General features: G+C 52.2%; 1 protein-coding gene across 1 annotated transcript in view; it reads right to left on the bottom strand.

Annotated features, from left to right (window-relative positions):
* The window catches only part of GATA3 (GATA binding protein 3), a 20294-nt gene extending 13594 nt beyond the window's left edge, over positions 1–6700 (bottom strand). Inside the window, exons 1-2 of the mRNA XM_080348850.1 lie at positions 5706–6700; positions 2465–3102 (exon numbers count right to left, since the gene is read on the bottom strand). Of these exons, the coding sequence (XP_080204976.1) occupies positions 2465–3102; positions 5706–5946 (879 nt within the window). The 5' untranslated portion in view covers positions 5947–6700. The remainder of the gene's footprint in view (positions 1–2464; positions 3103–5705) is intronic.
* Between the last annotated feature and the right edge of the window lie 6606 nt (positions 6701–13306).

Below are 13306 nucleotides of genomic sequence, written 5' to 3'. Positions count from 1 at the left end.
AAGGTCTCACCCTTCCTGCACGTCCCTCCTTTGAACAGGGGCTGGCAGTTCCCCCTTACCTGGAGGGCTCCTACAGCCCTCCAGACCCCACATTTCTATATGGACCAGACAAACTTTGGCAGGCTTTCCAGGGGCCTCCAACACCCCCAAAATGAAAGGCTACCAAATTTAAGTCCATGGCCCCCTGTCTGATGTGTATGAGGACCGCAGGGTCACTCCTTGAGCACTGCACCAGCTCCAAGGGTGATGCATAAGCCGAGATAGACCTCTTTCTTTGGCCACAGGTCAAACCACATCAAGGACCCCCGAAATAATCGCAGATCAACATCCAAAACACCTCCCCAACCCCAGCCAATACACAATCACTCTGCCAACATCCACTATTGATTCATTTGCAATTAAACTTCCACCATCCAACGTAGAAAAAACTCCTGTTTTCCCCACTGTGTCTACAGCCTGATATTTGGGATTCCAAACTCCCCTGAGCCTGCCTGAGCCCTGATTGAGCTCTTTCCCTCCTTCTTCTACTTTTTGGCACCTTTCTATCCTCTCTCCAGCTTTTGGGAGGGGGAGTTCGCCCAGGTTATAAGCTCCCAGCTTGGAGAAAGGAACTGGGGGGTGCAGGCATGCCTCGCAGCTACTTTCAGAGGGTTGAGTGGGTTTTTCCTGGGTGTTTGGTTCGTTGTTTTTTTGTTTTGTTGTGTTTTTTTCTTGCAACTAATGAGACTCCCAGCCCATCTGAGAGCAGCACAAGACCTCAGCCGGCCAGAGCAGAGCTCACTCAGCACAGAGCCGGCTCCCGCGCTGCGTTCGGGCGAGAGGCATCCGCACCCTAACCACAAACGGCAACCGTCTTTCCAGAGCCTTTGCGCTAAACCCCTCTCCTCTCACCCACCCAGCAACAACTAAAAACAAAAAGACATTCGGAGCCGTTTCTCCCTTTTTCATCCTGCAAAAATACCCCCCCTGCCTCCTTTTCCTCCAGCACTAACTCTTTGTCCGCGAGCTTCCCAGCTTGCTAAAAATCAACTTAAAAAAAAAATAAAATAAAAAAGAAGTAAGAGGAAAAAAAATAGGTGTTGCTCCTGGGGTTGGTTTATCACGAACCGCAGATGTGTCTCTAGAAGGTAAAGTAACAGAAAGTGGCGAAAGGAAAACAAGAGGCGGGGTAAGGGGGGGTGGGGGTGGGCAAGACGGTTTGAAAATACCGCGCAGCCGGTGCCCCGGCGGGAGCTGCGGCTCCGCGGGTCCCAGGGCAGCCGGGGAAGCACAAAACCGTCCGGTTTGTACCGGGGGCGAGAATAGAACTGTCCCTGCCCCGCTACAGCACCCGGTCCGTACCGGGGCCAGACGGGGAGCCGCTCCCGTTAATACCCAGGTCGGTTTTTTTCCCCTCTGGTTAAACGGGGCAGTCGCTCCGGGGCTGTTTGAGTCTCTGTCCCTCTCTTTTGTTTCACTCCATCTCTCTCTCTCTCCTGCTTTCATGTACAAAACATACAGGTCTGGGTTTTTTTGTCACTCTAACCGCATCCGGACTCTATTAAAGTTCCTGGCGCTGGATAAACAATGCAACTGTCGCGTGCAGCAGTCTGAAAATAATTGGATTAGCTCAAACATATCAGCTAAATAGAGACAGTCCCTGCTCAGACAGACAGAGTAAATGTCACCCTGGAAAAACCCTGAAAACTGATCTCATTCATGCCAGGCAACCCTGCAGCAGCCTCCTCGGAAAAAAAGAAAAAAAAAATAGAAGAAAAAACAATTTTGTACTAATCGCCCTTTCCCTGCACACACACACACAAACACACACCCCTCGGCTCACACGCTGCCCCTCGGTGCACACAAACGTCCGAGCCCGGAGGGTTCAGGGAGCGGCGCAACCCCCTAGCCCCTGCACGGGGTGCGCAAAGCTCTGAGACTCCCCCATTTATTCCCTGAGCGAGACGGCCAGGGGGATGCTTTTGGGGTCCTGCATTGGGGGTGGCCAAAGACCTTGGTACGGAGCTGGATGGGTCTGGAATTGGTCAAAGACCCCGGCACGGAGCTGGATGGGCGGGGGACTGAGTGGGCGAGCTCACCCCCCAGGGAAAACCCTCCCCGCATCCCCGGGCGTCGCATGGGAAGAAGCCCTGGGAAGAGCGAGGCGGAGGGCAGGCGGGGGAAGTTGGCCGGGATTTAGTACCATTATTAAAATACAGAGAGATACACTAATGCTGCGGTTCCCTCGGTTTCGCTTCCTCCTTAGGCGCCGCAGCTGAGCACCCTGTAGGCGCTTGGGGTGTCGGAGGGGGCCGGATCGCCCCCGGGACAAGTGGTTTGGGGTTTTGGAGAGGTTAGACCCCCAGCCCGGGTGGGACAAGTGGGAGTTTGGTTATAAACTCAGCAGGACAACCTGTAAAGCCGATACACACACATCCCCGGGGGCTTCAGCTCCCGCTGCGTTCATCACACGGATGCTTGTGCGCATCCCTCTGCGTGGAGAGAGGAGACGGGGTCGCAGCTTTTCCCTTTCTCCCAGAGCTTCCTCTCCCCAGCAACGGGGATGAAGAAGCCAAAAACCCCTACCTGTGCTTGACCGTGCTTTCGGTCGCGATTTGCACCCGAACCCGGTAGGCGATCCTCCTAAGAGGCTACTGGGGGGAAAAAGTCCAGAGCCATATTCTGGGACATACGGCGGGTAGGTAGTGATGGGGTGATGAGCGGAGGAGGTGGCTCCTCCTAAAGAGGCCATGCTGCTCCGAGAGTGAGAGGACTCCAGCTTCATGGTATCGGCCAGGGACACCTGGTATTTGATGCATTCCTTCTCGTCCTGCCTAGTGGAGCCGGTGGAGCCGGGGGTGGAGATGGACGGATCCGGGGACACATCTTTAGGAGGGGTCGGCGGGAAGGTGAAAAGGTGCGGGCTGGAGTGGCCGGCGGATAAAGTGGAAGAGGAGGCGGGTGGGTAGACGGAGAGGGGTCCCGGTGAGCTGTGATGGATGGAGGTCTTGGAGAAAGGGCTGAGGTTCCAAGGGGAAGCGCTGTGGTGGCTGCCCAGCGCCTTGCTCCCGTCCAGCCAGGGCAGCGAGCCGTGCAGCAGCGGGGGCCGGCACACCTGGCTCCCTGCTCGGAGAGAGCACAGCGAAAACACCCGTTACACTCCCTTTGCCACCCTGGCAAGCCCATCGTAGGAGTGCCGGGCTGTGTCCCCCACTCCCTCCTTCCCAAAGGGCTCAGCATGAGGGTGGAAAATAAGCAAAATTACATCTGGTGTGAATCCCCATTCGCCTTTAAGAATTAAAATTTAAAAACTCCAATAAGCCTGAGCTGGCAGCCCCGATCCTGCCCAGGAGCGGGTTCCGAGTCCGGATCCGCCGACCAGGGATGCCAGCCCTAGGACACAGAGTTTGGCGAGCCCTGCTTCGCTCTCCCCCTTTTCCAGACAATCCCACACGGACTTTGAAGCGAAGACCCTTCGTGAAATCGCTAAGACCCCACTGCAGAAATATTTTGTTTTTCTTAGCTGGAACAAAATTTTCCAAACGCAGCCGTGGGCTATAAACCCAGGGAATATTCTGGCCAAACGAAGAAGACCAGAAGATGCCCACAGATGTGATAATAACCTCTCCAACAGAGCTGCTAAACTTTGCAAACTGCCTAGTTTGTCTTTTTTACTTCCACGAGGCTGCACATAGACGTTAGATGGCTTTTTCCGTGGCGATATGGCACACGGAGAGAGTACCAGCTTTCTCAGAGAAACTCTCCATCCCCTTCTTATGACGAGAGACCCTTCACTTGTATTTTAAAATACAGACCTAGAGTTTGAAAAAAAAAAACAACAACCCTCACTAGGTTTACGCAGTCAAATCTTGATTTCCTTGGTTATAAATGCTCTTAGGAGATGATAGCTAATATTTTAATTACTGCCCTTTCAAAAAAAAAAAAAAATAGTATATCCAAAGAATTAAATCTACACAAATCCCCAGCAATTTGAGCAAATTGCTACAAGTTGAAAAACAGAGTTATTCAGCTGGAGGAGAGCAAGTTTGTGCCTGCTAATAAAGTCCTAGAAATGCATTGACATCTAGAGAATCTTAACCTCTGTAGGTCTCTGGATATGTGTATAGAGGCTGCTAAATATACAGAATGAGAGATGCAAACACAGATCTATAGAGCCAGAGAAAGTTAAAGAGCCGGGGCAGTGTGGACATGTATGTTTGCCTGGGAGCTTGTACGTGTCTAGAAAATCTCCAAGCTAGTTTTCACAGTACCAGGCATTTGTGAACAATACTGAAAGTAACTGCTCAAAAGGAAGGGAAGGTGGGTTATACGAATAGAAAGGGTCAAGATTCATTATCTTCTCCAGGAAGTAGCATAGTAAATAATATTCAGGCTAGATCAGAGAGAACGCATTTCCACTTTCTGCTGATACATTGGGAAAAAAAGAAAAAAAAAAAAAAAAAGGAAAATAAAAGGAAAGAAAGAAAGGACAAAGTGTGCTGATCCTTAGAAATAATTGTTTTAAATGGACTAATAGCAGAACAATGCAGTTACTGAGCGGAGCCTAATGCAGACTCACACTCAACAAGTAGCTGAGGGCTGGGAGCAGCCCCTGAACCCGGCTCGGCTCCATCCCTACTCACTCGTCCCACTCCCCTTTCCTTGATTTTGGGGTGATTTCCGTGGCAAACCTCGGGTTTTTTAGATTTCACCGCCACAGAGGTCACTCTCCGGCTTCGCAAAACAGCATCTGCTTTTTCCCCTCCTTTTAAAATTTTTCCCTTCTCCCTATTATTTTCACCATACAGGTAAACACCAGTTATAAACACTGAATCTCTTCGATTCAACATAAAAGATGGCACTAAAACACCCATCCCCTCATGGACCTGGGCCTCATCGACCCCAGGTATTTCACCTCCTCTCTAAAAGCTGTGACCCAGGAACAAAACTCACGCTGTGGATCATTACCTTCCTGCAGGACCCACAGGAAAACGCACCATCTCTGATACCTAATTACACCACGGGATTTATTTTTTCTTTTTTAGTTTTAACACTCGCCGTGATGTGGCCCTGGATGCATGTGCAAAACTTTCAACCCAAGCCTAACAAGCTCACCAAGTGAGAATGAAATAGCCCAAGCGTGAGGACAGCGGGGTCATTTTCACACCCCTGCTCTCCAGCTTGCTTTTCTTCTCCAGAGCAGCTTAATCGTGCAAAAACTAAACACCGTATAGAAAACCCTAACTGTTAACCTAATTGAGAGAGGCGATGGGGAAACTAAAGCGAAAGAGAGAGGAAGAAAACCAGAGAAAGATTAAAGGGAAAGAAAGAGAAAGAAGGAAAGTGAGAGAGAAGGGGAAAGGGGGAGACAAGAGAGAGGGGACAGAGAGAAAAGGGGAAAGACAGCAAGAGAAAGAAGGAGAGAAAGAGAGAGATAAAGAAGATATAAATAGAGAAAGAAAAAATGAAAGAAGAGGAAAAAGAGAGCAAGAAAGATTAAAAAAAAAAAAAAAAGAAAGAAAGGAAGCCTGGATTATATTTTTTTTTCTTAATTTCCAATAAGCCAACCCCAAAATCCACCCGTGACGTAGTTGCCCCGCTGGCAGGAGAGCTGCCGGGGTCTGCCCGAAGGCATCCGGGCCGGCGGGACTCGGAGCAACGCGTAGGGACCGGGACTGGTGCCGGGGCTGCCCCGTGGGAACCGCGATGTCGCCGGGGACACTCACCGTGGTGGGCCGTGGGGTATCGCTGCACGGTGGCTCTCACGGAGTTGCCGTAGTACGGGGGGACGGGGTTGCCTTGTCCGTCGATATTAAAAAGTACATCCACTTCCTCGGCGAGAGGATACTGCGTGGGGTCCATGTAGGTATGGCCGAGCGTGGGGTGGTGCGAGTCCGGGTGCTGCCCATTGAGCACGGCCGGGTGGTGGTGGCTCACCCACCGCGGCTGGTCCGTGGAGACCTCCATCTTCCGCGCTGGCTGCTCTTCCTCCTCCTCCTCCTCCTCCTCAGCAAGGAGCAGAGGGCTTGAGATTGGAGGGGGAGACGGTGCCGAAGTTTATTGCAGAGCGGTGGAGGGGAAAGTGCTCAGATGTTGCTGTTTAAGTTTGGTTTAAAGTGGAGGGAGGGGGGTGATGGTGATAAACGATCGATTAAAAAAAATAATAAAGAACTAATATTTCAAGAAAAAGGAAAAAAAAAAAAGAAAACAAACAAACTCAGGGGAAAAAAAAATCTCTACGAAGTGAGATCCCCTCGGTATCTTCCGCTCTTCTGCAGATGTTTCTCTTCTTTGATCACCTGTAACGAGAAAGAGGAAAGGGAAGGAGCAGAGAGAGAGAGAAAGAGAGAGAGGCAGAGAGAGAAACGTGCTTGAGAAGTTTTGAACTTTAGCACCTGACTTTTTAGGCAGGAGAAAACCCATCCCATCCCTCGGCAGCCATCCCTGGGAAGCGCCTGCTCTGCCCTGGACCCACCTCTCCCCAGCGCCTCTTTCTCTTTCGCTCTCTCCCGGCTCGGAGCGGAGCCGAGCAGCTCTAACCGCGCTTCTGCCGCCTCAGCTCTTACTCTTGCCTCTTCTTTTTTTGCTCGTCGCGGTTGTTTGTTTATTTGTTTATTTGCTTAATTTGCACCTGAGAAGCTCCAGCGGCTTAAGCCGGTGAGAACTTGTGCCATTCGCTGCTCTGCAGCCTAGAGCCACTTTGATTGCTCATTAATTATTATGCAACTGAGAAAAGGGGGGAAAAGGGGGGAAAATAGAAGGTGGGGGGAAATCGAGGAGGGGAGGGCAAAGCGATTGGGGAGAGGGTGGGGGTGAAGGGAAGGAGCGGGAGGAAAAGGAAGGAGGGGAGAGAAAACAAAACAAAACAAAAAGGCGACAAGTTGCTAAAGAAATTCCGCACAAACCTTGTGGAGAAGCAGTGTGTGACCCAGGAGGGATGAAGCTGAAAGTGCTTGATCAGATCAGATTGTGCTAGCTTGCTCTATTTTTTTCCCCTATATTTTTTTCTCTCTCTCCTTTTTTTTTTTTTTTTTTTTTACAGGGAAGGCATTCTTTCTGAAAGGAGCAGGATGGCGCCAGCCGGCTCAGTGCTTACAGACAGCTGTGGCGAGACGCAACTTAAGGAGGTTCCAGTGTCATAAGCCCGGGGGAGGCGGAGCTTGTCCCCGCCTGAGGAGGGGACCGGCAGGGCACACCGGCCGCCCCCGCCGCGCACCCGCGGGAACCTCCTTTTTACCAACTTCTTTTCTCCCCCCGCCCCCCCCCTTTTTTTTTGTTGGTTGTTTTTATTTCTCCATTTTTAAGGGGGAAAATAACTTTTCCCGCTGGCCAGGAAACTCTGCGAGTGGCCAGTCCTGGAAGCCATGCGCGGAGGGGACCGGTTCGGTTGTCCCGCCGGCACACCGCGGGGGTGTGAAGAGGGACCGGACCCCACCCCCTAAAAGCGAGACCGGGCCGAGCCGGGGATGTGCCGGCAGGTGCAGGAACCACGAGGGGGGCGAGGGGGGCTGGCCACCTGAATTTGAGCTGCACAGGCGGGTTTAGAGCTGCTCCGTCTCATAAAGGATTTAATGATTATTATTTTCAAGGATACAAGCGCAGAGAAACGGACGCGTTTGGAAATAATACGGTTTGGGGGTATTATTTTTTTTTTCCCTTACAGGCAGCGGCGGGGGGGGCGGAGGGCAGGGGAGGCTCAGGGCAAGGGGACAGGGGGGCTTCCCGGCCGAGCTGCGGTGAGGGACAGGACCATGGGACCCCCCGACCCCCGCGGGCTCCTCTCCCGCAGCACCTCCCACCGCCCAGCGGGGGCCGCCGCAGCCAATGGGGGGCGAGCAGGAACTGGGGCGCCGGTCCCGGGAGACGCTGATTGGCTGCCCGCCCGCGCCCCGTCGGCCCCGGGAGGCGCTGATTGGCTGCCTGCCCGCGCCCCGCCGGCCGGCCCGGCCGCTGCGTTGAGCCAGGGCATCCCCTAGCGGCCCCGGCGGCACCGCGGCCCGGGCACCCCCCGCACACCGCGGGGCACCAGCCAGGGGACGAACCCGGGAGAGGGGAATGGACGGAGGGAAGTGGAGCGGGGGGGGAAGAGGGAAGTGGAGAGAAAGACAATAAAGAGAGAAAGAGGGGGAGAGAGGGAAGAGGAAAAACGGAGGAAAAGAAAATAGGGCAAAGAGAGAAAAGAGAGAAAGTAGAGAAGAGAGAGAAAGGAGAGGAAAGAGAAATAAAAAGGAAGAGAGAAAGAGGGGAAACGGAAAAGAGGAAAAGACAGAAGCCGCAGAGAGGAAGACAGGCAGAAAGAAAAGAAGAAAAAGAAAAAGAAAAAGGAAAGGAAACAGAAGGAACAGAAAAGGAAAAGAAAAGAAAAAAAAGAAAAGAAAAAGAAAAGGAAAGGAAAGCAAAAAAGAAAGGAAAAAAGAAGGGAAAAGAAAAAGAAAAAAAGAAAAGAAAAAAAGAAAATAAAAGAAAAGAAAAAAAGAAAAGAGAAAAGAAAAGAAAGAAAAGAAAAGAAAAGAAAAGAAAAGAAAAGAAAAGAAAAGAAAAGAAAAGAAAAGAAAAGAAAAGAAAAGAAAAGAAAAGAAAAGAAAAGAAAAGAAAAGAAAAGAAATTATTTAAAAAAAATAGTAAGAACTAGGAAAAGTCACTTACAGGGTGCCTTTGCGTGCCGTCTCTCCGCACGCCGGCACGATCGTCTACCCGGGTGCGAGAGGAAGCGCCTCTCAGGAGGTTTTATACAGGGGGGTCTAATTAAAAACTGGGGTTTCGCAGCGACGGCCGCGCCGTTGCTGTTGCCCCCGCCGGGGCGGTCTCCGGTCGGCGGGGCCAGCGCCGTTCCCCGCGGCGACCGCGCCGGGCTGGGCTCAATCTGCTGCCTGGAAATGCCTCCCCGGCCGATTCGATCCGCTCCTCGACGGGCGGCGGAGCTGAGCCTCCAGACGGACGCTCCGAGTCCTTGAGCCCGTTTTAAGCCTGGGTTTAAGCCCCCCGGTGCGGCTCATCCGCCATTCGGCGTGAGGACAGAGAAGCATCGCTGAGGTTTCGTGCTTCTCGATGGGGATGCACACACACAAGTATATACTTTATATTAAAAAGATATAAAAGCTGGGGAACCAGCCGTGCGTTGGGGTCGGTTAAGCACATCCCGGGCGGGAACCGGATAATCGTGCCCGATTGGGAACTCCATGTGGGGGGATAAGCAGGGATGGGGTGGCAAGTCCTGTTCCCCCCCGGGACTGTCCGGGGGAGCGGGCTCGGCGCTGCCCCTCGCTGTCCAGCCTCGCTGACGCCGCCGGTGCCGAGAGCCGAGTCCCGCCGGCCGGGGGGAGCCGGGCACCGCTCCCGGCAGCCCATTAGGAGGACGGGAGAAGGGGGGGTGCCGCGTGGGGGGGATGCTCACGGCCCTCCTGGAGCCGGGGGTTTTAATTCGCTCCGGGAAAGCTCCTGTTTCCTCTCTCCCCGCAGTTAGACAGAAGCCCCTCTGCCTGCAGCCTTTTTGTTTTGCAGGATACCCCCACCCCGCTTTCCTTGCTCCAGTTATTGGGGTGCACTGCGGGGTAAGAACCACCGGGATCTCTCCTGATGTTCTTGGGGTGGGGAGGGTCCTCGCCGCCTCCCTCCACACCAGGAGCCCCACGGCCCTGGGCGGCCTCCGATATAGGGGGCCGGCGGGGTGCCGCAGCACCGGGGAAGGGGGTCCCTTGCCCACCCCTTTTCCCTGGGAAGGGATTTCTTTGAGAGAAAGAGGACTGTAAAGAGGAGAGCATCATTTACAATGCATTTATTTGCAGACAAGAGCACAAACTTTCTGCACCCCCCGCCCCGCCTCAGGTTTAATGCATTTTATGGACGTGAGGGCGAAGTGTTTCCCCGGATTTTGCCTCTTTATCCCCGCTCTCCAAATTTCCCCAGACCCCAAGCAGACCTTGCGGGCGAGAGTGGTCTCCAGCACTTGGAAAATAAGTTACCTCAAATAGAAATATCTTTTAACATCTGAGGGAGGGTGGGGAATATCTTAGTGCCGAGTTGGGATCTTTGGGCAGGTGAGCTGAGATTCCCAACCCCCCGTTCGCGCAGTTATAGCCCTGGGACCTGCAGCCGTGGGACCACAGGAAGGGAATTTCTGTCTAGAGGTCACAAAATTGCTAAGCCATCGAGAAAACGTGCCTTTCCCGAGTCCGGGGGTAGGGGGAAACCACATTCATCCAACTGTTTGGAGGGCATGGAATGTATAATGCAAAAATAAAATTAATGAAGTAAAAAATAAATTTAAAAAAATAAAACAAGTCAATAGCTACACCAAGACTGATCAGTGGCGGGGGGAAGAAGTGGGAACAGTCCTGAGCATCCTGTCCTGCCCCGGGTGGAGGGACAGGGGGTGTCAATGCGGGACCTTACGCGCCGCCTCCCCCTCGCAGCCACAGCCCCAATTTCGGGAGGTGGACACCCTAAATTTTCACCCCGGTCTCACGGCCGCGATCTTCCCAGCTTGGTGGAAACTGCACTGGGGAGAGCAAAAACACCCCCTCAAAAAAAAAAAAGAGGGGAGGGTAAGGCAAACCCCTCTTTCCCCCCCGCTCTCCCCTCGGATTAATTTGTGATCCCCAGAGTTTTTGCTAGGAGCGCTGGCCTTGACCGTCCTTTTCTCAGGCTGTGGCTGTAGATCCATCACCTCGGCCTCCCCCCCGCCCCCACAGCCCCCAGCAGGGTTTCCAGTGACAGCTCGGCGTTAATAGGAGCCCATTGTTGGAGCAATTAGCCCCAAGCTCGCCACCAGCCGCCAGATAAGGCTCGGGGGTTTCGGGGGTTAATTCTGACGGGGTGGGGGGGGGAGGCTCGCAGGGAGGGGGACTGGAGCATCCCTCCTAGTTAGGGAAGGGATGTGAAATGGGGCTAGATCTGGCGCTAAAAGGGTCAGGAGGAAACACTTTTGACAAAAGTCACTGAAAGTCTCCAAGGGGGGTGGAAATTATATATATATATATATATATATATATATATATATATAAATAACAAAAAAACCCCAAACAAACTCGAGGAGATGGGGTCGTTACCCCGCCTACCCCTCCCCTGAAAATGAGCAGTCAAAGGACACTAAAGCTGTGCGTGTGTGTCCCCGCGCTTTTTCTCTCGTTCTTTTTCAATAAAAATAGATACAAGCGGAGGTTTTTCTGGTGCCGGAGCGCGGGGCCACCCCCCGCCTCCGTCCACACCGGTGTCCACGGCTGCCACTGGCACCTCGGGGCGGGGACAGGCAGAAAAAGCCCCCTCCTCCCCACCCTCCCCTTTCCCCCCCTCTCTCCTTTTAGCCCCCTTTTAGACTACAATTGACTGAAAGAGGATTAAGTTACGTTTGCTGGGCTGGGATTTTTTTCTTAATTTTTTAAACAGGGTACCAGAATAGTACAGGTAAAGCTGTACAAACAGCCGCGAGCGACGGATCGGAGGGTTATGGAGAGGACACGGCCCAGGGCAAAGCTCCGAAGATTTTTTCTTCCCCCGTGTACAGCAACTTGCTCTCTTGCCGGGGGAGAGGAACCCGGCGTTAAACAAAGGAGGAGAGAAGGGGGAATATTTTGTTTTCCTCTTTTGTTTTAATTTGTATTTTCCCCTTCCTGAATCAGGCAGGAATTGTGGTCTGTTCCCCCAAGGCCAACCCCCCTCTCTCCTTATCAGTAAAGCGATAATCAGCATCCCTCCAGCTAGGGGCTGGCAATAATAATAATAATAATAATAATAATAATAATAATAATAGAAAAAGAGAGACGGAGATACCAGACTGGCGTTTCTGCATCTCTTTTATCTCATGTGAGCCTTCCCCTCCGCTTCGAAACCAACCACACCGGTGGTTTATCTTTTTTTTTTTAACCTTTTTTTTTTTAAATCTAGACATATATATTTCCGTTCTCTTCTAATAATTCCTTTATCTCTCGTTCGCGAAGATCGAGAGGAAACATAAACACACGCACACGAAGAAGTGCTGAGCAATGCAAATTCAGCGAGAACAACTCAACGTCTGATTACACCGGGTCCAATTTTTTTCCCCCTTCGTGCATCACCACCACCACCACCCCCACTCCCCCCCCTCGGACACACACACTTTTTCTTCAGCGCAAATGATGCTGTTTGATGGACGGGGGCGGGCGGCGCGGAAGAGAAGGGGGAAAACCCTGCTCTGCCCAAGAACAGAAATTCGTAGAATTAAAATTGGGAGGAGAGAAACTGGGACTTTACTTTTCCCTCCTCCCTTCCCCCGACTTTCCCCCCCCCCTTTCTTTGAAGCTGAGAGGAGGGCGACTGCCCCGGGACACTGCAGGAGTAAGAAAAAAAAAGGTCTGAGAAAGATCAAAAACCGGCTCCGCAAGTCCCAGAGGCGACCTCTCCTCCCGACACATTCCCCAAACTGCGCAGAGAGGAGCCGGGCAAAGGGGAGAAGTGGGGGGGGGACACACACGCGCCGTGTCACCCGTCCTGCTCCGGGAGGGGAGGCAGAGTCCAGCTCCTTCCTCCCTCCTTCCCTCGCAGCACAGCCCCGGTTTCAAGCTCAACCCGGTAAGTCAATTTTCTCCCTTTCCCCAACCGCCCCCCACACACACACACTTTCCCTTTTTCAAGCAGCAAAGGGATGGCTTGAAAAGGGCTTTTCTTGCTCTTCTGTGATTTTTTTGTGTTTAATTTTTCCTTTTTCCCCGACACTCCGCGTTGCGCGGATCCCGCCGCAGCACCGGGCATCCCTCCCCCGGCACGGAAAGGCTTCTGTCTGATAAATTAAAACAAATATATACATATATATATATATATATACATATATATATATATGGAAAGAAAAAGCAGAAATTCGCCTGAACAGCCACTCCAAATTAAGGCGAGGTTCAGGAAATGCGCATTAGCAAACAAAAAAGGGGGGGGAGGTTATTTTTTAATTTCATGTTTCTCGGCTTTGCTTTATCGCCCAGGATCGTTTCGAGCGGTGCGTTTGCAGGCGGACTGAAGCGAAGGCAAAATATCTTTCGGGTTTTAAACCGGCGCCGTTTCTCTCTCATCCCAAGGAGAAGGTGAAGCTGACGTCGGGTTTAATGACTTTTATTTTTCCCCCTTTTTCAAAAGCAGAAATTACCCTGGGACTTAGATAAAGCAGAAAACACAAATCGCCAGGTGTTTGGCGTGAGAAGAGGCGGCAGAATTAACACCAGCTCCTTGGCGAGGCGCTGGGGCAAATCCTGACCTCACGGGATTAAAAACGGAGAGATTTGCTCCGGGAAAGTCCCGGCTGCCGCTAGTTCAGAGCAATTCCTTCAGAGCACCCGTTCCAAAATTTACCTCCCGTGTCCAC

The sequence above is a fragment of the Nesoenas mayeri genome (assembly GCF_963082525.1).
Source record: "Nesoenas mayeri genome assembly, chromosome: 1".
In the NCBI taxonomy this organism is placed as follows: domain Eukaryota; kingdom Metazoa; phylum Chordata; class Aves; order Columbiformes; family Columbidae; genus Nesoenas; species Nesoenas mayeri.
This window is presented reverse-complemented; position numbering and strand designations above follow the sequence as displayed.